Source organism: Rhineura floridana, chromosome 8 (assembly GCF_030035675.1).
Source record: "Rhineura floridana isolate rRhiFlo1 chromosome 8, rRhiFlo1.hap2, whole genome shotgun sequence".
NCBI lineage: Eukaryota > Metazoa > Chordata > Lepidosauria > Squamata > Rhineuridae > Rhineura > Rhineura floridana.
The window spans coordinates 32,888,383-32,914,665 of NC_084487.1; the positions used below are offsets into that span (position 1 = coordinate 32,888,383).

Genomic DNA, 26,283 nt, shown 5'->3' on the forward strand with positions numbered 1-26,283 from the left:
ACCTCACCAAAGACTTCTGAGGAAGCTTAGCAGTCATGAAATAAGAGGAGAGGTCCTCTTGTGGATAAGGAATTGGTTAAGAAGCAGAAAGCAGAGAGTAGGAATAAACGGACAGTTCTCCCAATGGAGGGCTGTAGAAAGTGGAGTCCCTCAAGGATCGGTATTGGGACCTGTACTTTTCAACTTGTTCATTAATGACCTAGAATTAGGAGTGAGCAGTGAAGTGGCCAAGTTTGCTGATGACACTAAATTGTTCAGGGTTGTTAAAACAAAAAGGGATTGCGAAGAGCTCCAAAAAGACCTCTCCAAACTGAGTGAATGGGCGGAAAAATGGCAAATGCAATTCAATATAAACAAGTGTAAAATTATGCATATTGGAGCAAAAAATCTGAATTTCACATATACGCTCATGGGGTCTGAACTGGTGGTGACCGACCAGGAGAGAGACCTCGGGGTTGTAGTGGACAGCACAATGAAAATGTCGACCCAGTGTGCGGCAGCTGTGAAAAAGGCAAATTCCATGCTAGCGATAATTAGGAAAGGTATTGAAAATAAAACAGCCGATATCATAATGCCGTTGTATAAATCTATGGTGCGGCCGCATTTGGAATACTGTGTATAGTTCTGGTCGCCTCATCTCAAAAAGGATATTATAGAGTTGGAAAAGGTTCAGAAGAGGGCAACCAGAATGATCAAGGGGATGGAGCGACTCCCTTACAAGGAAAGGTTGCAGCATTTGGGGCTTTTTAGTTTAGAGAAAAGGCGGGTCAGAGGAGACATGATAGAAGTGTATAAAATTATGCATGGCATTGAGAAAGTGGATAGAGAAAAGTTCTTCTCCCTCTCTCATGATACTAGAAGTGGACATTCAAAGAAGCTGAATGTTGGAAGATTCAGGACAGACAAAAGGACTTCTTTACTCAGCGCATAGTTAAACTATGGAATTTGCTCCCACAAGATGCAGTAATGGCCACCAGCTTGGACGGCTTTAAAAGAAGATTAGACAAATTCATGGAGGACAGGGCTATCAATGGCTACCAGCCGTGATGGCTGTGCTGTGCCACCCTAGTCAGAGGCAGCATGCTTCTGAAAACCAGTTGCCGGAAGCCTCAGGAGGGGAGAGTGTTCTTGCACTCGGGTCCTGCTTGCGGGCTTCCCCCAGGCACCTGGTTGGCCACTGTGAGAACAGGATGCTGGACTAGATGGGCCACTGGCCTGATCCAGCAGGCTCTTCTTATGTTCTTATGCCATGTCAATACTTGACTGTGTATGTCAGTTAGGGTTACCAGGTTCAATCACTGAGAATGATCCTGTATCTTCAGGAGAAGAGAAAGTCAGCCAAGTGCAGGTGTTCTTGCAACCCTGTAATGGGAAAAACCGCAAGGTGGAATTCTCCCTCCTCCCTGCACAATTTTTAAAGATACAAAAGACCTCTTGGTTGCCAGGCCCAGCCTCCAAGAGGTCTTTTGTATCTTTAAAAGTTGTGCAGGGGGAAGGGAGATTTCCACCTTGTGGTTTTTCCCATTACAGGGTTGCAAGAACACCTGCACTTGGCTGACTTTCTTTTCTCCTAAAGATACAGGATCAGTCTCAGGGATTCAACCTGGCAACCCTAATGTCAATACAGAAGTCAATCGCATTGCCCTGAGATCTGAGTGTGAGTCCATTGTGTGTAGGATTTGCAGCCTTAAAGGCACAGAGCTAAAACCCTGTTTAGGAAAATCATCACATGATACAGCCCATCCAGGACCATTCCATTCAAGATGCAGGTTGCATGTCTTAAAGGCTATCTTCTCCCATAGGAAACTGCCCATCAGTTAGAGTGGGGATGGGGAACGTGCGGCCCTCCAGATGTCATTGGACTCCAACCCCCATCAGTCCCAGACAGCATGGCTAATGGTCAGGGACGATGGGAGCTGCAGTCCAACCACACAAAATTAAGATCTTTTCCTGCCTTCAGAGTTTAGGTGGGTGGGTACCAGACAGTGAGCCTTTTTCATGGTAGTGCCTCTCCCTAATCATATCCAACTGGCCCTTTTATTATATGTGTAGTGGCAGGCAAAGGGCATCCTCTTTGCCTGAGCCTTGAATGGCAAAGCTCAGCCATACATGAAGCAGCAACCATTGGTTGCTTCAGACATCTGGTAAAGACAGATCTTTTTGGCCAAGCTTTTCCTCACCCCTAAGATTATACCCTGTTTTTATTTGGCTGAATTTCCTGAAATCTGTTTTGAGTTGTTTTTATATGGTTTTATATTACCGTTTTACTGCTTTTATGCTGCATTTTTGTGTTAAATGATACTGTTAATTGTTTTTGTTTTATGTTACACCATTTAAGAGATTTTTTTAAAAAAAATTGCACTGCCTTCAAGTCGATCCCAACTTATGGTGACCCTATGAATAGGGTTTTCGTGGTAAGCGGTATTCAGAGGGGGTTTACCATTGCCTTTCTCTGAGGCTGAGAGGTACTGACTGGCCCAATGTCACCGAGTGAGCTTCATGGCTGTGTAGGGATTCGAACCCTGGTCTCCCAGGTCGTAGTCCAACACTCTAACCACTACACCACACTGGCTCTCTAAAAAAAAATTAAGTGGTTTATAAATGCTTTTAGCATACATAAAGGATGATGACTGGTTCCATTCCCGTCCTCTCCCCCCACTATCCTTTAATGGACTGACTGTTGTTCCATGGACTTTTTAAGTCACCTACTCCTCTTGTCTTTCATTTGCTGCTTCCTGTTTTTAATGTTTCATTGCTCCTGTTGCTCCTGTATGATTTTTGTTACCTTATGACACCTCATTTTGTGAATGCTAGGATATAAATTCCTGAAGTAAATGTTTTAATAACGGCCTTGTGTAACAAACACACTGTGGGTGGTATTCAGGGCTAATCCTATTCAACAGTGGAGGTTGGTCCATTAGAGCAAACTGAGTTGTGCCCTGCCAACCTCAGTCCACGCTAGGGATGTGCTAGAATTCTGCCCAATTCAGATTTGATACTGAATTTTCCATTAATTCACTTATACGCTATCATGGATTGGATTTTTATGTGGTGATTTTCCGTGGCTATTTTTGGAAACAATTTTTTTTAAAAAAATATATCCATGTCTGAAACATTGGTGTTAATATCAATATTTCCTTCAATGAAGTGATATTTCCTTCAATTAATATTTCCTTTCAAAATATTAATATTAATATTAATATTTTTATGGGGGGGATAGATTGGTAAGAGCGGAGGATTGAGGACAAAAAATGAACTTGAATTGATACCAGGTTGATGGAATGCTTTCAAACTGGCACCGGCCATCCCTAGTCTACCCTCTGCCAGCCTCCACCGGCCTGCCTTCTGATTTATAAGCAGTCCAGGGGATGGCCCTGGCTGTCAACGTCCTCCTCCTCAGTCTCAGTGTGGCCCTTGTAGAATTCAGCAGGGAGGAGGACAGGGACACAACTAGAATTGGTGGGCTCTGCCTGTCATTGGCTCTGGGTCCACCGACTGTTTGGGCTCCTTGCCTTTCGCCCTTTTAGTCACAATGGGCACCAACCACCACTGCTACTCAGAGCAGACCCACTGAAGTTAATAGACATGACTAACTTACATTAATTAATTTCAATGGGTCTGGCTCTGAGCAGGACTTAGCTGAATGCAACCCTGTATGTGGAAAGTTAGAATGTCAAGTAAAAACATTCTAGGGCAGCTTTCTTCCCAATATGGGCAGGTTTTACAAAGGGGAACATCCAGACATGTGTTCCAACAGCTGCTCTCTGGATAGATAATTCCAAAACAGCTTATAAAACACATGTTGTTGTTGTTGTTTAACCTGTACATCAGCTCGGAAAGGAATACAGCGGAACTCACTTCTGAGTAAAGCATGTATAGGATTTAGGTTGCCTTTGTGCCTCCTACTTTGCAGAGGGCTCTGTTTTGAAGGCACAAAGGACCAAAAGAAGGGAGAGCATCGGGGGCCTTGAAGTTGCCTATCAACAACCGTTGACACCAGGACAGCAGACTGAACAGGCACACAGGTCTCCTGGTCACAGTGTTTCCCACTACAGTGAGATGTAGTGATTTTCTAAATTTGCATCTATAACATCTAAAATCGGGATATGCAAATGTTACGCAAAATGGTCTTTTTGGCCCTCCTTTTTGGTGATGTGTTTTTTCTTTTTTCTTTTCTTTTTGGCAGTGCAGAAGGAACCACCTTATGAAAAGCAAACTGTAAGGCAGTAGTCCTTTATCCAGTTACCTGGGAGTAAATCTCATCGAACTCTTGTGAATAGCTATGTATAGGATTGCACTACATGAATTAGACCCAGTTCTTGGCTTCATTTCGTCATTTTCAAACTGTACATGAAAAACAGCTTCTAGGAAACAACCCCCTTCTAGGAGAGGCTATGAACTGTGCCTTTTTTAAAAAAAATCATAAATATTTGCAAAGATTTTCCTCTTGTTTCATAATGAGTCTTCTCTCTTTCTCTCTCTTTACTATTTGGGCATATTGAGCTCTTCTCGGTACACCTAATGGTCATGTGTCAACAACTAAGGATTCCAGAAAACTGCCAAATCACTCTTCTGTCCTAGGACATCACTTTATCTGGAAACATTGCTTTTAACTTGATGAAATTAAAAGATTTATTGGGATGTAACAGGAGACCTCAAAGATGCAGCCAAAACCAACAAAAATCAATGGCAGCTGGCGGTGGGGGGAAAATGGGGAAGGGGGGAACCTTCAAAATCTTTGCTTGCAAAAATTAACACTTTGCCTTTGAGAAATGTGCCAAAGTACAGATGCTGCTGATTTCATCCAGCAAATCCTTTACAACCATGCCCAATCATTAGTTCAGTAATCCTGGCACTTTTTCATTTTAAATCATTTCTGATGAGTCAGCTGCCTAACTTCAGGTCATTCACCCCCAATCTGGTGCTCTCCAGATGTTGCTGGACTACAACTTCCATAATCCCTCACCAGTGGCCATATGGGGGTGATGGGAGTTGGAGTCCAAACCATGTGGAGGGCAACAGGCTGGAGAAAGTTGCTCTAGAGCCTGTACAAATTTCAGAGATCTAGCTCTTTTGAGCAAACACAGTTAGTGTGCTTTATACTGTGTTTGTTTAACTTAAAAACAGTAAAACTGAAACAAGAAATTTCAATATAAATTGTAACAATCATAATTATGCAAAGAGAAAAGACATATAATCTTTAAATATTCCATTAAACAATTCATTTATCACTCACAATATATTAGACTAATATCCAGCAAAACATAACATGACAGAGCATTCTTTTTCATATCCATGGTCCCATCCACCATACATTTAAAACACTCTTATAACACAATCCAAACCCAAAATCTGCTGGGATGAGACAGTTTGGATCTGGTGGATATTTGGCTTTCTCGGATTAAGCCTGCAGAAGTCCCTCACTCCAGCTGAGCCATGTTCAGTCAGGGCTCAGCCAGTGGAACTTTAGATGGCAGAACTTAAGCCAGCGTAAATCCTAAAAAAGGGGTGTGGCAGGGGTGGAACAGGGCAAGAAGAGACTTATACCTATTCCAGTCCTGTTCAGCTGTCCTGTTGCCTAGGGTCCAATCCTCAAAACTCAGGTCCACACTCACCTGCCAGCTCAGTTGGCAGTAGCCCCTCCCACAGGCTCCTGAACAGAGTTTGGAATAAGGGTAACTTACACCAGCGTAAATCATGCCAGACTAAGTTACACTGGCTTCCTGTTATTAGGGTTGCCATACTCCAGTTCCACAAATCTAGGCAGGCTAATGTGCGAATTATGCAAATTATTTGCTAATTATGCAAATCAAGCATATTAATGGTTGCACTGTCCAGTTGTTTTGTTTTTGTTTCCAGAAATCACCACCAAAAACGGGGAGGATATGAGGAACCTTTTTTTTTTTTTAACTTACATTTTCTGCCTTCAATGCCTAGACTCTAGTTTCCAACACTTGGGAATATTTATTTATTTAGAGAATTTATATCCTGCCCTCAGGGCAGCTTACAAAAACAATAAACATGCACAATCAGTCAAGTCAAAGCAATATTGTGACCAAAAGGTTGTCTTAGCAACAATTAGGAAATGTGACATGAACGCTACAACCTGTAATGCAACAGGAATAAAGATGTCAATATTATCAGTTCAATATTCTTATCAATATTATCTTATCTAATTAGCTTCAAAGCAAGAAGTGCTGTCATAGACTCCTTTCCAACACCAGACTATATTCCTGCACAAGTCTGAAGTACCTGAAGACACCCAAACTTATGCCTATGCGGAGCAGTAAATTGGAGATCAGCAAGTAATCAGGAATGATGTATTCTGTTTTTAGAATATTTAATATGCCACTAGAAAGAACAGAACCTTGGCGTGCAGCAAGGTTTGTCTGAACTTCAGAATATTTTGAGCATACAATATATATGGAGTCCTGCCAAAAATACTACTAGTAGTAAAAATATTGATATACTGCTTTTCAATAAAAAAGTTCCCAAAGTGTTTTACATAGCAAAATGTATAATGTTTGAAATGTGGCTGTGTAAAAGAAGATAGCTACAAACCAATCATTTTCATTTCAAATAAAGGAAATTCTCCCCAGTCCTTGCAAAAACAAGAATTGGGCTATGAATATGTGAAATAATAATAAAGAAATAGATTCTCTAAATATGTGCTAAGTGCATTCCTCAGCACTAAATTATAAACTTGCCTCTAATAATTTGGCATTATGAATATGGGATTTCAGCCACTGCCAGGTGGCAGACATGTAGCAAAGAACAAAATATTTATTTATTTATTATTATTTATTTATTGCATTTGTATACTGCCCCATAGCCAAAGCTCTCTGGGCAGTTTACAATTAAAAACATTAAAAACAAATATACAAATTTAAAAACACATTTTAAAAAAAAGCAATTTAAAAATAATACCACATAGTAAGCAAATAACCTTTCCTAAGCTGTGTGGGGTGGATTGTTTCATTCCTACTGGTCTTAAGGGGGGGGAGGTTGCATCCCCCATTGCACTCAATATATAGTGTCTGTGTATATGTATATATGTATACATGTGTACATACACATACACACACCCCTGGGGAGGAAATGAAGTAGGGTGATCTTTGGTGGGGAGATGCCTGCCAGTCATTTTGAAGGAAATGTATTAAAAATATTTTTTAGCCTTTTCTGAATTGCTGAACAGAAGCTCTGATGGGCAACAGGGTAAGCGAGGCTGCATTCCAATGCAACTTTACTTGGGAATAAGCATCATCTCAAATGCAAATGCTAATATCTCAGCCTTTTCTACAGAGAGGCTAGGTTTTATATTTGTGTTTGTTTGGGAAGGGAGCATTTGGTGGATTCAAACCCCTTTATTCCATCCTCCATGATGGCTGGCAGATCCTCCCACTGCATTCACCACTTAAACCACATTCCCTGAGACACAGAAGCAATTGAGATGAAGGCTGCTTCTCCTTGCTGACTCAACCAGAAAGTCTATGGGTAAAGGGTGGAGCTACATGTGCTGATCAAGTGAGCATGTGCACTTTTTTAAACTGCTAGATTCTGCATATGCAGCAGGCAGGCTGTGATAGCGGAAATGCTGCCCGGGCCTCAGATGAACTAATGCCCTAGTGCAAAAAAGATGCAAGATTTGTTATTCCATGTGGCTAGCAGTGCTGGGTGACTGTCATAATCCACCTTATACCCTCATAAAGGTTCACAACACATTAAGCTTCCAAAACAATGGAAAACTATTTTTGCAAGGATCTGGCCCCTGACCTGTCTTTACTGCCACAGAACTGGATTTTAGTGAGAAATGGTGAGCAAGCAGTGTCACCAGCAGTGCATGTGTCTTCCAATGGCTAGGAGCACTTTTTGCCAGCTTCAGTTGGTTCACCAGCTATGCGTGTTCTTGGAAGGGGAAAGTCTTGCCACAGAGATCCATGCACCAATAAACTCTCATTTGGATTACTGAAATGTGCTCTATGGAACTACCCTTGAAGATGGTTTGAAAGCTGCAGCTAGTGCAAAATACAACATCTAGGATGCTAAGTGCCTCAGCTTATCAAGATCACATAACGTTGATCTTCAAAAAGCTACACTTGCTGCCCATGCTAGCAAGCAAATTCATAGGAAGCTGCCATATACTGATTGGTCCATCTAGGTCAATATTACCTACACTGATTGGCAGCAGGCCTCTTGGGTTTCAGTCAAGCCTTTTCCAGCTCTACCTGGGGATGCTGGAGGTTGAACGTTTGCTTGTTTGCTCTTCTCCAGGAAAATTAGTGATGAATTACTTCTTACTTGCTCCTCAGAGCCAGTTTCTGTTCTGTAGCAGGTAAGGATGAACAGATCTGTCAATTTTGGTTCTCCCAGTTTCTAATTTTTCCAGTCTTGAACAGTTCTCCGTGTTTCTGCAGCAAATTGTGATTTTTTAAAAAAAAAATCATGAAAATTCATCAGCATTTTAGCAAATTTCTCCTAATAGATTCATTTTTGTACACAGTTTTGACTGTACATATTTTTGCAAGCACGTTCTCATAGTATTATGCATTTTATATGTTATTTCCACTAATATATTATATTTTATGCACACTTTCCCCTAATATATGCATTTTTGTAAACATTGTTTGGCTGGACAACTGTACTGCAAAATTCGGAGACATGCAAATTAAGAGACTTGGCTATGTATCAGTTCATGTATTGTTCCAGAAAAGTGTGAATTAAGGTGGTTTAAATGTGAACTGAATCAAATTTCTCCCCATCCCTAACAGCAGGGTTTAATTATATCAATTACTTTTTCTTTTTTATATATATTATATACAGCAGGAGTGGGGAACCTCCAGCCCGTGTGCCAATCTTGCCTTCCCGAGAGTTCAGTTTGGCCCACAAGGTTATTTCCCCAAAACCACGCCCACCTGCCCATCAGCTGATGTCACCAGTGATGTCAGCTGATGGACAGGATGACAAGGATAAATCCTACAGTGGCCATCCACCCTGTTCCCTGTAGGGAACAGGCCTGCACAGCCAAGGCAGCAGGATTTAATCCCAGCTCATGAGCACGGTGCCTACAGCCATACTACCCTGAACATGCCCTATCACATCTGGTCTTGGAAGCTAAGCAGGGTCAGGCCTGGTTAGTACTTGGATGGGAGGCCACCTGGGAATATCGGGTGCTGTAGGCTTAGAGGAAGGCAATGGTAAACCACCTCTGAATACCTCTTACCATGAAAACCCTATGGATATATCCAAGAGATTCATAGGGTCGCCATAAGTCATAATCGACTTGAAGGCATACAACAACAACACGAGCAGGGTTAAATCCTACTCTGTTCAAACAGGCACACCTGTCTGAAAGCTCCCTGCCTCCTCTGTGCTGCTGGTCTTGCACCTGCTTCTTCAGTTCTTTCCCTCAACCAGACTGGAGGTTCAGCCAGCAGCAGAGCAGGGAAGACAGTGGGAGTGTAGTTTCTCCTCATGCCTGTTTCTCTCCTCGTAGTCACCCTGCTCTTTGTGAACAGCCCGCTTTCTTTCCCTTCTCCCCGTTTGCTCATCAGCAGTTTTCTCTTGGGAAAGCTTGAGAAGAAAATACACTTGGTATTTGACAGGCATTGCTGGGCTCAAGAGAAGTCCCTTTCACAGCAAAGCTGCAAAAAAACCAGGCTTTTGTCCTCTGCTTTTTGCAGATCTGCTGCAAACTGAGCTTTTCTGGAGCACAACGATGTTTGTAAAATACCAGCTTCTCTATACACCCTGAAATAACCATTTTGCTACTGCTAGGCCTATGTTCAGGCCTTGCAACATGGCTCTCCTTTTCTATGGGTAGGAAGAAGGGAGCCTAGTGTTGTGGAGATGTTAGATGGGAACATTCAGGAGTAAAGATGGATGCCCCTGAAGGCTGCAATTCTAAACACACTTACTAACGGACTAAGCTCCATAGAACTCAACAGGACTTACTTCTGAGTAGATATTGTTAGGAATGTGCTGTTGGTAAGGCTTGACTAGGGATCCTCTGCAACGATATCCATATCAAAGCAGGGTTGGCAACCTCCTGCCTGGTATGCCCTGCCTGCCTTTTAATGTGGCTGCTCCAAACTAGGAAAATTTCAAAATCCTTCTCACATGTCGTATTGCTGAGCCAAGTATCCCCCATCTTATAATTGTGCATTTGGTTTCTTTTTTGGGGGCGGAGCTGGTTTCTTTTTCCTAAGTGCAGGTGCATTGTGATTTGGACAGACTTTTGACCACTGTTTCATGTCAGGAATGACATAACTCCCTCTTTAGGCATCTACTAACCATTCAGAATTTGTGAAAATAACACTTCAATCTTTGTCTGTTGTTTTGAGACCAACCTCCATCATTCAAGAGCTTTGCTTGATTGGAGGAGATTAATGTTTAAAGATTGCCATCTAGATTTCAGAGGCCTCTTCTTCCCTTTCAAAATCTCAGCCTTAGACACAAGAAATTAGCCATTTCCTGCAGTCTGGTACCAATCAGTTAGCAGCTTCAGGGCCTCGGTCTAACAGAATCTGGCTTTTTTCTTCATGGCTTGCCTCCCCGAAAGCCAGTTCTTTAAAGTGGCAATGTCAAGGTTAATTAGAAACACATTTATACCAACTATTTTTCTCTTTCAGCAGTCCTTGTAATTATTAGGGAGGCTCCCCCTCCCTTTCCTACTCTCCAGCTCATCTCCCAACATATGTGGTTGTTACTTTAAATTTAAGAAATTTAGAGCACCAGCCAGGAATAGTTGGGAGCATAAAAATGCTCAAGCTGCAAGATCAGCTAATCTGAGTCATATTGCTAATTGTTGTTGAATTGGCCTGGTTAGTCCTATAGTTTGGTTTAGGGCTCATGCTTTGCCTATGTTTAGTGTCACTCTAAGCCAAGGAATGATTTACCTCAGCACAGCAGCAGAATGACCCAGGGAGGAGCAAAGCTGCCACGACTGCCTCTCCAGGAGCTCACATGCTCACACATTCGCTCTGTGGTTTGGCTTAGTGTAATTTGCCAATCAGGCCAGTGTACAATCTTTCCCATGCTTATCCTTAATAATTTCCATCAATATCTGGCGTCATGCAGGCGGGCACCAGGTTAGAGAAGGCTGGCTTAGAAAGCTTAGATAGTTTGCACCTTTCAATACAACGCATGAACCGAAAAACAGCCATCCTTCAAAATCTGCACGTCTCCAATTTTTTCACTGCACTTCTCCAGCCACGTAATGTGTACAATATGCTTTCACTAGAGTGAACTGTGGAAGGAAAATAACTTCATCAATCAAAATTTAGGAGAGACAGTTGACTGGACAAGTTTTATTGCAATAAAGAAATCACTGATGTACATCAAAATCAATTTTGATTGGTGAAGTTATTTTCCTTCCACAGTTTTGGTGTTAGAAGTGGGATTCAAACCCACGCCTCCAGTCTCTTTGGAGGCATGGGTTTGAATCCCACTGCTAACACCAAAACTGTGGAAGGAAAATAACTTCACCAATCAAAATTTAGGAGAGGCAGTCGACTGGACAAGTTTTATTGCCATAAAGAAATCACTGATGTACATCAGTGATTTCTTTATGGCAATAAAACTTGTCCAATCGACTGCCTCTTCTAAATTTTGATTGGTGAAGTTAATTTCCTTCCACAAAACTGTGCATAAAAATGCATACACTAGTGAAAACAGCATACAAAAATACATTATTGTAGGGCAAGTTCTTTTGTAAAAATGTGTATATTAGGCAAAATTGCCCGCCAAAATGTGAATATTAGTAGAAATCTGCACTAAAATGCCATGAAGACTTTTTTAAAAAAATGCAAACTAATGTGGAGAACTGAATTTAAGACTGGAAAAATGAGAAACTAAGATTTACAGATTGACCCATTGTTATTTGCTGGTAATTTTCCAGCAATTGTCTACCTGCCAAAACTTCCCACATTTCGCTTTTGATCTGAAAAAAACAAACTGCAGATGAAAGACATCAACATGCATTCCTGGCACTCCTCGCCCCCACCTCCAAAGCACACACCCATTCAAAAATAATTCATTAGGATTTCTCACTTTGCCACAGTAAAATATGTCTTCACGCTTGACTTTTCCTTCAGAGATTTTCTCCCGAATAGCCTGTCCCACTTCATGTTCGTTGTGATACACAAAAGCTCCATCAATATGGCGATAACCTGCATCAATGGCAGCTTTCACAGATTCTGCACAAGTGCCTTTAGGGGTCTGCCAATCGGGGGGGGGGGAGAGAGAGAGAGAGAGAGAGAGAGAGAGAGAGAGAGAGAGGCTTTATTTTTGTATTTATACCTCCCTTTAGCTTTCACAGCTCCGCCCCCCAAAAAGACTGAATAAATCCACATAAATGTGTATAGCCACATTTAAACATAAGCCTTCTAAAAACAGCAACAGCATACTGAAATATAGCCTCCAAGGCTTCCAGAGGGAAAGCGTGGAGAGGCTGTATAAACTTTATTTATTTATTACATTTATCTCCCACCTTTCCTCCAAGGAGCTGAAGGTGACGTACATGGTTTTCCCCTCCCCATTCCATCCTCACAACATTCCTGTGAGGTAGATTAGGCTGTGAGATGATGACAAGCCCAGGGCCACCCAGTGAGTTTCATGGCTGAGTGGGGATTTGAGCCCTGCTCTCCCAGGTCCCAGTCTGACACTAACCACTACTCCACCTTAGGGAGGGAGTTTCATAGGGAAGTCTGCATCTTCATAGACATCAATTTAGTTTCCAGGAATGATGGCATTTAGAGGAAGCCCCCTCCAGATTAATTCAGACAGTGTGCTCATTAAGCTTGTTATAAAAATAGGCAAGTGACAGAAACTCCCTCAATATTTTTCTAAAAGTTCTTAATCAAAGTTTTATAATCCTCCAATAAACTAGTCTCACAACTACTAAAAGTTTACGATGATTTATTTTTAAAGGGGGAAAAAAACTAACTTACAATGTTTTCTGTCTTACTCATAGGAATCTTGTGATTGGTATGGTATTGCATTTAGGAAATCATCACTGTCTTTTTCTATTTGCATTTCACTGCTACACTGGGCTACTATTGGAGAAAGGGCGGGATATAAATCTAATAAATAAATAAAGAACCTCTGACCTTATTCCCTTACCTCCATAGAAACAACAGTGGTTACATGTGATCAGCTTAAACCTGCTGATGATGCACCTTGTTATTTGCATGATGGTTTATTTCTTGCCCAATAGTGGTAAAAGAGAATTCATATCCTGGAAAGTGTAGCTTCAATTGCTGTTGTTCCCAAGCTGCCGCCTGTGAAGGTAGACCAAACCCTGTGTGTTTTCTCTCTGTCAGTTATTGCTCACTGGAATTGGGTTGGCTGTCAAAGTGAGTTTATAGCAGCCCACAGAGTAGGCAGGAAAGAGTAGAGAATCTTCTTAATTCTTACTCATTTCTCAAACCTCTCTCTGCCATGAAGAGTCAAGTCTGTAAAGAAGTTTGGAGCAGCCACATTAAAAGGCAGGCAGGGCATATCAGGCAGGGGGTTGCTAACCCTGCTTTGCTATGGATATCATTGCAGAGGATCCCTAGTCAAGCATTACCAACGGCACAATCCTAACAATATCTACTCAGAAATAAGTCCTGTTAGTTCTATGGAGCTTAGTCCTTTAGTAAATGTGTTTAGAATTGCAGCCTTCAGGGGCATCCATCTTCACTCCTGAGTGCTCCCATCTAACATCTCCACAACATTAGGCTTTCTTCCTACAGTGGCCTTCTGGTGACTGGCCTGGCCTGAGGGCACTTAAACCCTTCTTGCCAGAAGCAAGTAGGCTAGATTAAATGTTCCTTACCCAGGCTGTTTAAGCAGATAAGAAGGAATGATCCCATCACTTCATCTGGACCTGGAAACACCCTAATTCAGCTAAGATTTCTATCTTAATTTCCAATCAGAGAATTTTTTTTGTTATGAGTGGAATGCTCCAAGCAACTGTGGTTAATGCTTAATATATCATACTTAATGACATCACTAGGGCCCGCCCCTATGGCATCACTTGGGCACGTCCCATGATATCACTAGGGCATGTCCCTGAAATCTCAGGGTTTGACCTGGCAACCCTAGTACATAAGGGGAATGTAGTACATAAGGGGTGACTACAGCCATAGAACTTTTCTCAGTTCAGGCACAACCCACTGTTAGTGTGCTGAGTTCCCTGGGAAGAGGAAATTGTAGCTCTGTGAGAGGAACAGCGGTCTCCTAACAACTCTCAGCACTCTTAACTAACTACAGTTCCCAGGATTCTTTGGGGGTTGCCATGGCTATTTAAAGTGGTATGATACTGCTTTACATGTATAGTGTAGATGGGGTCTGTGTTTAGGATTGCAGCCTAAATCTAAACAACTAATCCTAGAATCCATTTTAAGACTGTTGCAATCTGCAGACATGTGTTTATCATCATCTCATTTTACTTAACATTATTGCCTGATGAACAGCTCTGGAGAAACTCAAATGTTTGCTCAGTATTATGTGACATGTTGGTTAGTCCAAATAAAGGTATTGCTTTATTGTGGAGTTTGGAATTCCCCTCTCCCCCCCCCCCATGGACCAATATAGTCATCTATGAGTTTTATAGTACAATCCTATACATGTCTCCCCAGAGTCCTAATGAATTCAATGAAAACCTTAAAGTGTTATTTGGAAATTATTATTTCTTTCAGGGCACTATATTTTAAACTTACGTTTATCGAAGCTGAACATTTATTACTATTAATTATAATGATGATGATTTATTAATTAATGGACTTAAAGCCTGCCTTTTAGGGCAAATACTCTCCCAAAGTGTGTTACAACAAATCGATAAAATACAAGCATTAAAATCCATGATTTAAAATAGCAATAAACATACTTTGCAGTAAAATACAATGACTGATAAAATAGATCTTAACAACCATAAAATCACCCAAATGCAGAGGATAATTTTTTTAAAAAAAGTTTCATTTCTTCATCCATTTCTTGGGCAAACTACTTAACATAAGGCCAAGTATCTGGGAGGATTAAGAGCAGGTCACAGAAAGTACTTTTAGTCTTTTGAGATGTTACAGCCCAGGCCAATCGGCTTTTTTTTAGTTGACTTTGAAGCTGCAAGTTACACAAGGGAGTGTTCTCAGAATTTCCATCTGGCAAAAACTGAGATATTGTACAACATATTTTCCTGGAAAATACCAAAACACCAGCACATACCCAGCTTCTCATTTATACACTGTTTTTCCTCCAAGATGGTTGAGGCAGTGTACACAGTTCTCTTTCTCTCTCCCCCAATTTATCCTCACAACCTCCTTGTGAAGTAGGTTTAGGCTGAGAGATAATGACTGGACCAAGATCAGACAGAAAGCTTCATGGCCGAGCGGGGATTGGGACTTGGGTCTCTGCAGTTCTTATCCAACACTCTCACGGCAACACTACAGTGGCTTAACCATTTTTTCAGTTTGACCATTGGTTTGTCTAGCACAGCTGTTGTCTGGTTCCGACCAGTAGTCAGATATTGATATCCACAGATCTTAGAACCCTGCACATGCAAAGCAAGGGCTGTATTCCCAAGGCTGTATTCTGGGAAGGCTGTATCCGTAGCTCAGTGGTAGAGCATCTGTTGTGCATGCAGAAGGCCCCTGGTTCAATCCCCGGCATCTCCAGGTAGAGTTGGGAAAGACTCCTGCCTGAAACCCTAGACAGCTACCGCCAGGCAGGGTAGATAGCGCGGAGCTAGATGGATCAACGGGTCTGATTCAGTATCAGGCAGCTTCCTATGTTCTAAGTTATGGTCCCTCCCCCTGGTAAGGTGCCACCAAGGAAAAAAAGGTACTGGGGCGTCAATTCTTTGGGTCAATTCCAGTCATGGGTGGTTCAAGAGGCGGGGAAAAGACAAAGTGTGCCCTTCGGGAGGGTCTGTAGGTGGAGCTCAGAGCAAACACCGTCTGTTTATACCAAGGATGGGGAACCTGTGTCGAGACTTTGGAGAGAGACGTCAGTGCTTCAGAGGGAGAGGAACCCCCCTCCCCTAGAGCTCGCAGATGGAAAGGAGGGAGGAACAGAAAAAGGCGGAGGGAGGGGGATCTCTCCGAAGGAGCGCAAGGCTTCGTGACCGCCTCCCTCCTTCATAAGGGGTGGGGAGGCGGGAAAAACTTCGCTCTGTCAACTTTCTTTCAATGCTGCAGGAATAGGCACTTAGGGAATCTAGTGAGTTAGATTAGAGGCTTACATGAAGCGCAGGAAATTCAATGTGGAAATTTCCTTAATAAAGAAAGAATTAATCACACCCTCGAGTTCCGTTATTGCCACTCACCCTGGGCACGAGAACCTGTGGCCCTCAGGATGTTGCTGGACTACAACTCGCATTGTCCCTGACCATCGGCAATGCTGGCTCAGGCTGATAGGAGTTAGCATCCAAAAACACCTGGAGGGCCACAGGTTCCCCATCGCTAGTTTACAGCTTAACAAACAGTGGGGGTGGGGGGAGAGAAGTGCTAGGGGAAGCACCATAGCTCAGTGGTAGAACATCTGCTTGGCATGCAGAATCCCCCATAGCATCTCTAAGTAGAGGTGGGGCAGCCCCCCCTCATGGCAGACAATGCAAAGCACCACTGATTCAGTGTAAGGCTGCTTCCTTCCTAGCCTTGCCCCCTTTTCTGATCCAAAAGCAGAAACAAAGAAGTAGTAAATCCCAGGCAGGCATTGTAGCGATTGTATTTTGTTCAGCACTGTGATTGGGTTAAAGGACAAACGGTCTGGGTCCTTTGCTGGCCCAGCAGCACCACCGATGGAGGTTTTGAACCATGTGCATCTTGATTCTTCTCATAAGATCTGTTGAGTTTGCATAATCACAGAGATAGCACAGACATATTCCGGATACGTAGTCTAGTAGCATTTGGCCAAGGCGACCCCACAAATGAAGGCTTTTGCTGCTGTTGTGGGCAGAGTTTGACATGGTTATTTTACCAGGGCTAGCACAAAATTGCAGGGTTGGCAGCTCCAAGGACTCTCTGTACCTTTTCAGAGAAGATATACTAATTTCAATGAGAGATATACTAATTTAAACCCACAAAGCCATCAAATGTAGCATTCCTTTTGAGAGTCGGCAGACTATTGCTGCATAAATTGAGTCTTGCGGAGTGAGAAACAGACCCCACACATTTGGGCTAGTGTGCTTTAAAGCTTTGCTAACATGTCAAATCTAGAGGGCATCCTAAATCACAGGCATTTTGGAGCCTGTGTGTGTCTGTATTGATAAAATAAAACGAACCGGAAGCATTTCTGAAATCCAGAGCTTGGAAAAGTTACTTTGTTGAACTACAACTCCCATCAGCCCCAGCCAGCATGGCCACTGGATTGGGCTGATGGGAGTTGTAGTTCAAAAAAGTAAATTTTCCAAGCTCTGCTGAAATCATTATTTCTATTGTTTTCCATAGCTGAGTGGCAGAGCATCTGCTTTGCATGCAGAAGGACCCAGGGTCAATTCCTGGCACCTCCAGGACGGTTTGAGAATGCCCCCTGCCTGCAACCCTGCAGAGCCACTGCCAGTCAGTGTACACAGTCCTGAGCTAGATGGTCAAATGGTCTGACACAGTAAAAGGCGGCTTCTTATGTTCTTCAAACAAAGACAAGTAAAATACTGAAGCCCCAAGATAACTAGTTAGGCAGAACCACCTGCTTCCCCCACCCCCATTCCACCTCTGCAGTGTAGCAAGGCCAGACTCCCTCATCCTCAAAACTGGAAGAAAGCCACCATCCCCAAAGGCACAGTTAGTTTTATTTTTGGGGGGGGGGACCCAGAGAAGTCTGGGAGAGGTCTCAGTTCATGCTGGTTTTAAGGGGGACTGTGCAAGCCTTACCAGAACACTCCTCCTCCTTTAGGCCTGCAGCCAGTACTGCACCTACATCCTGCTCAAGGGAAGCTGATGGGACTTGTAGACCCAAACACCTGAAGGGCACTAGGCTGCCAAAGGCTGCCCTAGTCAGCCATCAGCTGATGTCACAAGCAGGGATGGAAGGATCTGTCAATTTTGGTTCTCTTGTTTCCCCAATCTTAAATTCAGTTATCTACATTTCTGCAGCAAGTTACCAAAAAAAAAAAAAAAATTCTCATGGAAATTCTTCAGCATCTTAGTGCAAATTTCTCCTCGCACACACATTTTTGCATGCCATTTTGACTAATGCACATATTTTTGCAAATAATTTCTGCTAATACAGTGCATTGTTGTATGTTGTACTTTGTAAACAGTATGCGCGTAGCCTAGATGTGGCAATGGCCACCAGTTTAGATGACTTCAAAGAGGGATTAAACTAATTATAATGGCAGTGCCCAATCACGTGTACTTTGAGGGGATCCTCTAAAGTTATGTGTTCTGATAGCAGCTACAAGCCACTTGGAAGATGCCCTAAACATTTATGTGACTGGGCACTTTCATTATAAGAATACTATTTTGAATACTTGCCCGCACATCAGCGTGACTATTCATTTGTGCAGAGTAATTTGATTATGAGTGGTTTGTTCACCACTTCATCCAGTTAAGTGGTTAGTCTTTCTGAGATAAATTGTATGAAAACATTTTTTGGACCACTGAGGAAGACCCATAGGGCTGAAACGTTTGGTCTTAGACATAACTTATATTGTATATCAGGCTAATTCATGGACCAGGTACTCATTTAATATTGTATTCAGGCACTTATACTTATTTATGTCATTCAAACGTATTTTATCCATTGTGGTATAAATGTTCGTACATTCATCTCTGTTCAATAATTCAGCAGCAGACAGTTTTAATTATTATGCTTAAGCAACTTGTTCTTGTTGAACAAAATGAACCCTCCATGTTTAAAGGCAGTATGCATAACGCTGGTTAGGCAGGAGCAACAGCTGGATTTGGTTTGCTTGTGGGCTTCCCAGAGGCCCAGATTGGCCAGTTTGAGAAACAGGGTGCTAGACCATTGTTCAGATCCAGCAGAGCTCTCTTCCTAAATTCTTACCAATCACTGCACCAAAACAATGGCAACTCCACTGTGTTGCAACTGTATATGGAAAGGGTTGTTGCAGGGCCGGCACCAGACTGCAGCGGCCCTTGAAGGTGGAGGCCGCAGACACTACCGCCACAGCTGGGAACTTAAATAGGCCCAGCTGTGTCAGTGCATTAGTGTGCTGCACGTACATGCCACCATCTTGGGTGATGGCAAGCATGCACATGTTAGTGTGCTGATGCTGCAATGCAGCCACATGTTAAGTGGCATGGCCAGCCCACACTGGTGGCAGGGGGTGTTTCCTGGGAGGGTGGGCCCCGCTCCATGATCTGTACCAGCATCAGGCTGTAGTGTGCACACTCCATGACCCAATACGGATCATGAAGCAGGAACTACACCCGCCCAGCCCCCAGGGCCCTTATCAGCTGCAGCGATCCTTAGCCAGCGCCCAACCTAGCTGCCTGCTGGCACCAGGCCTGGGTTGCTGCATTATGCTTCAACATACATGACAGCCAAATGTGTCTATAGACAAGGGTATGTGCATTCATGCATATGATCTTAAATGCCACCAATTACCCAATTTAAAACTGGCAATTTTGAGCCCCAGATCTGAACATTTTACAGAAAAAAGTGTGGCTGTTAAAAACAGCATGAAAAGGTTATTTTGTAGCATTTTTTCTACCCTGTAATCCTGTTCTTTCCAACCTCTCAGTTTATAGCTTATTACCAAGGCCTCTTTCATGAAAAAGTTTGCTATTGTCTTTTTGACTCTTTAATATCTCACCTGAAGCCATAATGCTTTGACTTTGTGGCCAAACAGCAGGGACTGATTAACACAAAATGAGGCCCAGATCCATGAAAACTTCCTGAAATTCTAGTTAGACTTTCATCTCCCTTGATTTGTTACAATTTCAACCCTTTGATCTCCTTCCCGAGCACAGAAAGCAAAAAACGAAAACAGAGAGCTGATGTGTATGTGTGGTTATGCTAGCATATTTGGTGAATTGGCTTGGAAGTATGGACAAAAGACAATGCCCAATTCTTGGAATGGGTGCATCATTTCAGATTTTGTGAGAGAAGGGAGGGCAAGAGGAAACTTTCAGGAGTCTACTGTTTGAAACACTCCAGTTTTTGTTTTCAAAGTGAAAACAGAATGCATTTTAAGAGAATTTATTTCCCTCCCACTACGAGACACAAAACAAATACACACTTTAAAGTACGTTGAACACAGCAGTCAAGTGGTATGTGCCACTGAATTGACCAGAGTTATAAGAAGCCCCTGTCTTGTCTTTCCCCTCAGTCCCCCATCTGGACCATAAGATAATCCTTTGCCCAGCAGAATTGCCAGCTGCTCCAGTTCTGACCAGGCTTGTGCCCTCCTGAGATCAGGGTCTCAGGGCTAGCACCAGCACCTGGCATCCTTGGGCAGCTGCCAAGGGCACATTTCCTTGACACAGTTTATGCCTGCTACCCTCCTTAGTTTTGTTTCTTGCCCAACACAGTGCCAGATGATTGGATCTAGTCATCATCTACATTTCCCACAATCTATTGTCACTCTGATTTAGTGTCACTCTGGGGAATTGTGCAAAATTTAATAGGTGGCTAAAGTCAGCCAGCCAGCCAGCACAGCCAGATAAAACAGCCAGGTCCCACTAACAAAGGAGGGAGCCCACCACAGGATACTTTACCCAAATCCCCCTCACACCTTGCACTTGACCTACAGAGAGCAAGAAATCCCATCATCATAGGGGCAGGAAGGGGAGTTTAGGCACCTCATGGGTGATGCTCTATTCTTTCTAGGCACTGTTGACCAGAGGGGCTTCAGCACCCTCCTTCAAACACACATTTGGGAAAGCAAAGCTCCTTGGCTTTTCTAGTCCCCACCCCACAACCAAGCAGGCTGAAATTAAAGCAAGCTTTATTAAAAGAATAGGTTGGGGTTCCAGACAGGTTTAGGGGAAGCCAACAGAACATCACAAGAGAAAAATAAAAGTTTTAACACTTTAAATTGCCTAGACCTAACCTAATTCCACTCTCTAATCCAGCAGTCATTCTTACATGTAAAAAAAAACACCCAGACTGTTGCAGTACGCTTCTTACAGATAAGATCGTAAACCCCAGTAGCTCAGCAAAACTCTGAGATTCCCATGTTAACAGATTGCATGAGATTACTCATAAAGAACACACACCTGTATTTTGTATGAGTCCTGACAGGTACTGTACAGACATTAAATATGAATCAAATTTCATAAGAGAAAGATCTTTATTTTATTTTTATTTTTAAAAAAACTCAGTTTACTTCAAAATATCAAACAATATTTACAGGATAACCAGATATATGATAGCCTAAAACAAAGATAAAAAACACAACAGTGGGAGTTGTAATTAGCAAAAACATACTTTAAAAAGTTTATAAGGTTTCAAAAACAGCCAACCTTTCTTTAAAAAAAGTCTTGCCCAAATGCTGTTTTTGAGCTTGTTCCAAAAGGAGGAAAATAAGGTGTCAAAAGTCTCCAAAAACTTTCTCTGATAATTTTTATACCTTTTAAAATGCTCACACTTCACTTAGGGCCTCAGCATGTCTTATTCTGGCCCTGGCCCTTATAGATAATCTAGTCCAACCCCCTACTCAGTACAAATCTTTAGACTGGAGTCTGCTTGAAGATCTCCAGTGTGGAAGAGCCCATCGCTCCTCTAGGTATTATTATTATTATTATCATCATCATCATCATTATCATCATTATCATTACTTATTAGATGTTGTTACTTATTCGATTATTACTTATTACACTGTTACCCCCCCCCCAAAATTACACCATAAAACAAAGCATCAGCAACCCCCATAACAGCCACAAGAAACTTTGGCAGCACATCAATAACCAACAGTATCATCTTAGTCTATCAAAAGCCTGGTAAAAAAAGAAAATATGTCAATGAAGGCGCCAGATGGACCTCGCTGGGGACAGCATTTCACAGATGGGGAGCCACAACTGAAAAGGCTTTAGCATCCTCTGAGCCTCCCTCAAAGGGGGTCCTGGAGAAGGGCCTCAGAACAAGACCTAAGAGTCCAAGTAAGTTCATACTGGGAAAGGTGTTTCCGAAAATATTGGGGGTCCTGAGCCATATAGAGCTTTAAAAGTCAAAACCAGCACTTTGCATTGGGCTCGGAAGCGTACAGGCAGCCAGCGTAGTTGGAACAGAATTGGAGTTATATGTTTTGTTCACCTCGAACCTGTCAACGTTCTGCAGTAATTGAGCTTCCTAACCATTTTCAAAGCCAGCCCCATGTAAAGTATATTGCAATAATCCAACCGACGCAATTGGTTCGGTTGTCCAACTGCTCTTACCATCAAGAAATTTATCCTAATATTCAACCAAAATTTACCCTCCTGTAACTTTTAGATCAAGTCCTGCCCTCCAGGGCAACAGAGAACGAATCTTTGCCCTTTATGTGGCAGCCTTTTAGGTATTTGAAGAGTGATCCTACCTCAGCCATCTCTTCTCCAGGCTAAAGTAAGATACCTAGAGCTGGACATTGTATTCCGACTGATGACTGACTAGTGTGGAACTATTACTTCTCATGACTCGGAAACTGTGGTTCTCTTAATGCAGCCTATAATCACATGAGCTTTCTTTGCAGCCATATCACATTGCTGACTCTCACTCAGCTTCTGACTGACTGCAATCCTAACATCCTTTTCACATGTAATCCATTAAGGCATAAACCTAACTGGTCAGGCCATGTTCAAGAGGCCTCACTTCAAAAATGGCGAATGTCCTCCCCACTTTGAACATATCAAATATCTCAAACTTCAGTACCACACTGCAAATCTCCTTGAAAACAGATGCCTGGTTTGTCAGCTGGAATGAAATAGGAAATTTAATTTCAGAAATCAACATTCGCCATGTGCAGTTGTGCTAGGGACTGCAGTTCACTGAGGGGAAAGCAATTCACTGGGGTGTAGACTCGGGTGGCTGTTAACAGCTATGACACAATGGGGTGCTTAACTATGGCTTGCACACTTTCACCCCACCTCTCAAATCTGAACCACAATACCACACACGCACACATACACTGAGCTTAGCTGCAGTTCTGTGATAACAGCAGTGAAATTAACCTCCATTTGGGTCACCCAAGGTTCCTTCTTCAGATCTGAAATTTTAAGTGGAAATGTTCCATGAAGATTAGTTCTTAAAAACAGACATCTATTTTTACAGCCAGATCTGATTCCTAACTATGCATATTTGGAAGTAAATCCTATTGACTTCACCTGGATTTACATCTAAGCAAGCATGCTTTCTAATTGAGCCTTAAATTATGAGTTATGGAACTGCAAGGGTGTAATCAAGGGGGAAAGCACAAGATTAGAGTCTGGGGCCTTTTCCCACAAAGGTGGAACAATGATATCAGCCAGAATGCAAGCATGCCTTGTTTCCTCTGAGCTAAGCAGCCCTGTCTTCACTAGGAGTCCTTAAGATTAAGCCCTGGTCCCTTACTAAGTCAATCACAGCCATGAAAATGGAACTAATGTCTTCTACATCAGGCACACATATACTTGCAAAGGCCTTCCCTGCTGCCCACAGGTTACCCCACCCCATCCCCAATGCTGAAATAAGCATTCCATTGTAGCCAATATAATAGCTTGTAGGATGTGTTTGGTTGCTGTGTGTGTGTGGTGCCCATGACAGTTTTTTCAGTTTGCAAATGTGCCACAAGCCCCAAATAGATGGTGGCCCCTGTTCCAAACGCAACATAATTTCATAATTCATGATACACATTTTGGGAAAGAAACCCAGTAACATGACAGAAGTGACCAACTGGCAGAGAAAGGGTAAATAAGCATTCCTGTATGTTCTACATTCAAAGGAGGGGATGGGCAGAGAAAGCGAGAAGCAACCCCCATTTACAAAGAAAAGACTTCTCAACAAACTATCAAGTTCCCTTTGAGATTCTCTGCTCTCATCTGTCAGCGTTATTAGGAACAAATGTTTGTACAACTGTACAGCTGCTCTCTCTCCGCTGAAAGCCTCTTGAAAAATAAGTTGAAGGAGCAAGATAAAGAACCTGGGGTGGGGGGAATCTACGAATATTACATTTTTTGAATGTTGAAAGTAAAAGAACAAAGAAAGCAGAGGTGTATGTGTATATGAGAAGCTCCTTATTATTATTATTATTATTATTTATTCAATTTTTATACCGCCCAAAGCCAAAGGCTCTCTGGGCGGTACACAACATATGGCTGCAATATATGGCTGCATTCAGACAGCAGTTTTTCCATTTTCCCAATGTTTCCTTACCTGACAATTTCCTCATTTTATTTGATCTTTCACATGACATAAAAGCTACTTCTGGAAATATGGCGGAAAGTTTAGCACTCATTTCTGTGTTAATTGATTCCAGAAAGAATCTGTTTGCAACCCCATTAACCCAGAAAATTGTGGTCATAAAGTGATGGAATTTGGGGCAGTATACTGGCATGCAGTTCTTTCCCACTTTTCCTTGATGGGGGCATCATGGGGGAACAGAAGTGTGCACGTGCAAAAAGAGTGGGGGAGTAGCAACATGTCTAATTACGTTCATTCTTGTGTCACACCATGCCCACTGGTGTGAATCAAATTTAGTGCAATGTGGCGGTACATTGGTCAAAAAGCCACAGTTCCATAATGCAACAGGTACTGCAGTCTAACAGGAACATTAGAAATCGAGACAGAAGTGCTACCATTAGAATCAGTAAAAGTAACACAATACACCCCATGTCTGAATGCAGCCCAAGAGTGGGTAGCAGGGTTGTAGAGTCGGAGTCAGAGTCGTGGAGTCGGAAGCAATTTTGGGTGGAGTCGGAGTCGGTAGAAATGTACCGACTCCGACTCCGGCTTCAAAATAAATCTTGATTGACAATTTTTTAAAAATATAAATTCAAAATGTCAAAGAAGCTTCCCATGAAGTCAGCTGTAGTTGAGCATTTCACCATAACTCAAGATGGAAAACATTTTGTGTGTCAGTGTATGACACAGGACCCAGATGAAGACAAATGCTGTGATGCCAAGATCAGCGCATATTCAGGCAGCGATAAAAATGCTGCTATGAGAGCTTCCCCTCCTCTTCGGATGCACACCTTGACGTGGTGAGGGGGTTTGAGTGTGTTGAAGAAGCTGAGAGGAATGCCGTCAGGAGTCTACACCAAGAGGCTAGACTCGTAGCAGGGGCATGCAAGGCGGAATGGTCAAAGCTGAAACACCAGACTAAGATGCATTCAAACTCAGAGGAAGGCAATTGTAAACCACCTCTGAATATCTCTTACCACGAAAACCCTATGAACAGAGTATCCAAAATGCAACACGAGATAGTGCTGGAAGATGAGACCGCCAGGTCAGAAGGCATTCACCAAGCTACTGGGGAAGAACAAAGGACAAGTACGAGTAGTGCTGTGACTAATGACGTAGCTGGGTCAAAGCCAAAAGGAAGCCCAGAGGCTGATGCGCACAAATGCGAAAGGAGAGTCCGGAGTTGTACGATGCACACAACAGGAATATGGAATGTGAGAAGCATGAACCAGGGAAAGTTAGAAATTGTCACGCAAGAAATGGAACGCATCAACATGACAATACTTGGTGTGAGTGAACTAAAATGGACGGGAATGGGACATTTCCAATCAGGCAACTACAAAATATTTTATGCAGGAAATGAGAAATTAAGAAGAAATGGGGTTGCTTTAATAGTGAGAAGTGATGTAGCAAGAGCAATTAGGAGCTACAACGCAAGGTCTGAGCGAGTGATATCAATGAGATTAAATGGGAAACCTATCAACATAACCATCATCCAAGTCTACGCTCCAACATCAAACGCAGAAGAAGAGGAATTGGAGAGATTTTACGCAGAAGTACAGGAGGAAATTGATCACACACCAAAACAAGATGTGCTGATAATCATGGGGGATTGGAATGCAAAAGTAGGGAACAGAGAAGAATTAGGAATTGTGGGGAAATGGGGCCTAGGAGACCGAAATGATGCAAGAGAAAGACTTATTGAATTCTGTGAAGCCAATAATTTGTTTCTTGAGAACACATTTTTTGAACAACCAAAAAGACGACTATACACGTGGACATCACCAAATGGTCAATATAGGAATCAAATTGATTATATAATTGGTAGCAGAAGGTGGAGAAGTTTCATACTTTCTGCAAAAACAAGACCAGGAGCAGACTGCGGTACGGATCATGAACTGGTTGTATCGAAAATCAGAGTAAAGCTAAAGAAGACCAACAAAGCAATCATAACACCAAAATACAATTTAAATAACATCCCAGAAG

At 42.4% G+C, this 26,283-nt stretch overlaps 1 protein-coding gene and 1 non-coding gene across 2 annotated transcripts in view; one reads left to right on the forward strand and one right to left on the reverse strand.

Moving 5' to 3' along the window:
• AKR1D1 (aldo-keto reductase family 1 member D1) overlaps nt 1-26,283 on the reverse strand; it is a 92,010-nt gene that overhangs the window by 29,985 nt on the left and 35,742 nt on the right. Inside the window, exon 3 of the mRNA XM_061638815.1 lies at nt 12,049-12,216. Coding sequence (XP_061494799.1) covers nt 12,049-12,216 — 168 coding nt within the window. The remainder of the gene's footprint in view (nt 1-12,048; nt 12,217-26,283) is intronic.
• On the forward strand, nt 9,061-9,179 carry LOC133363513 (5S ribosomal RNA). Its single transcript, XR_009757688.1, has one exon. It is a non-coding gene; the product is annotated as a 5S ribosomal RNA (ribosomal RNA).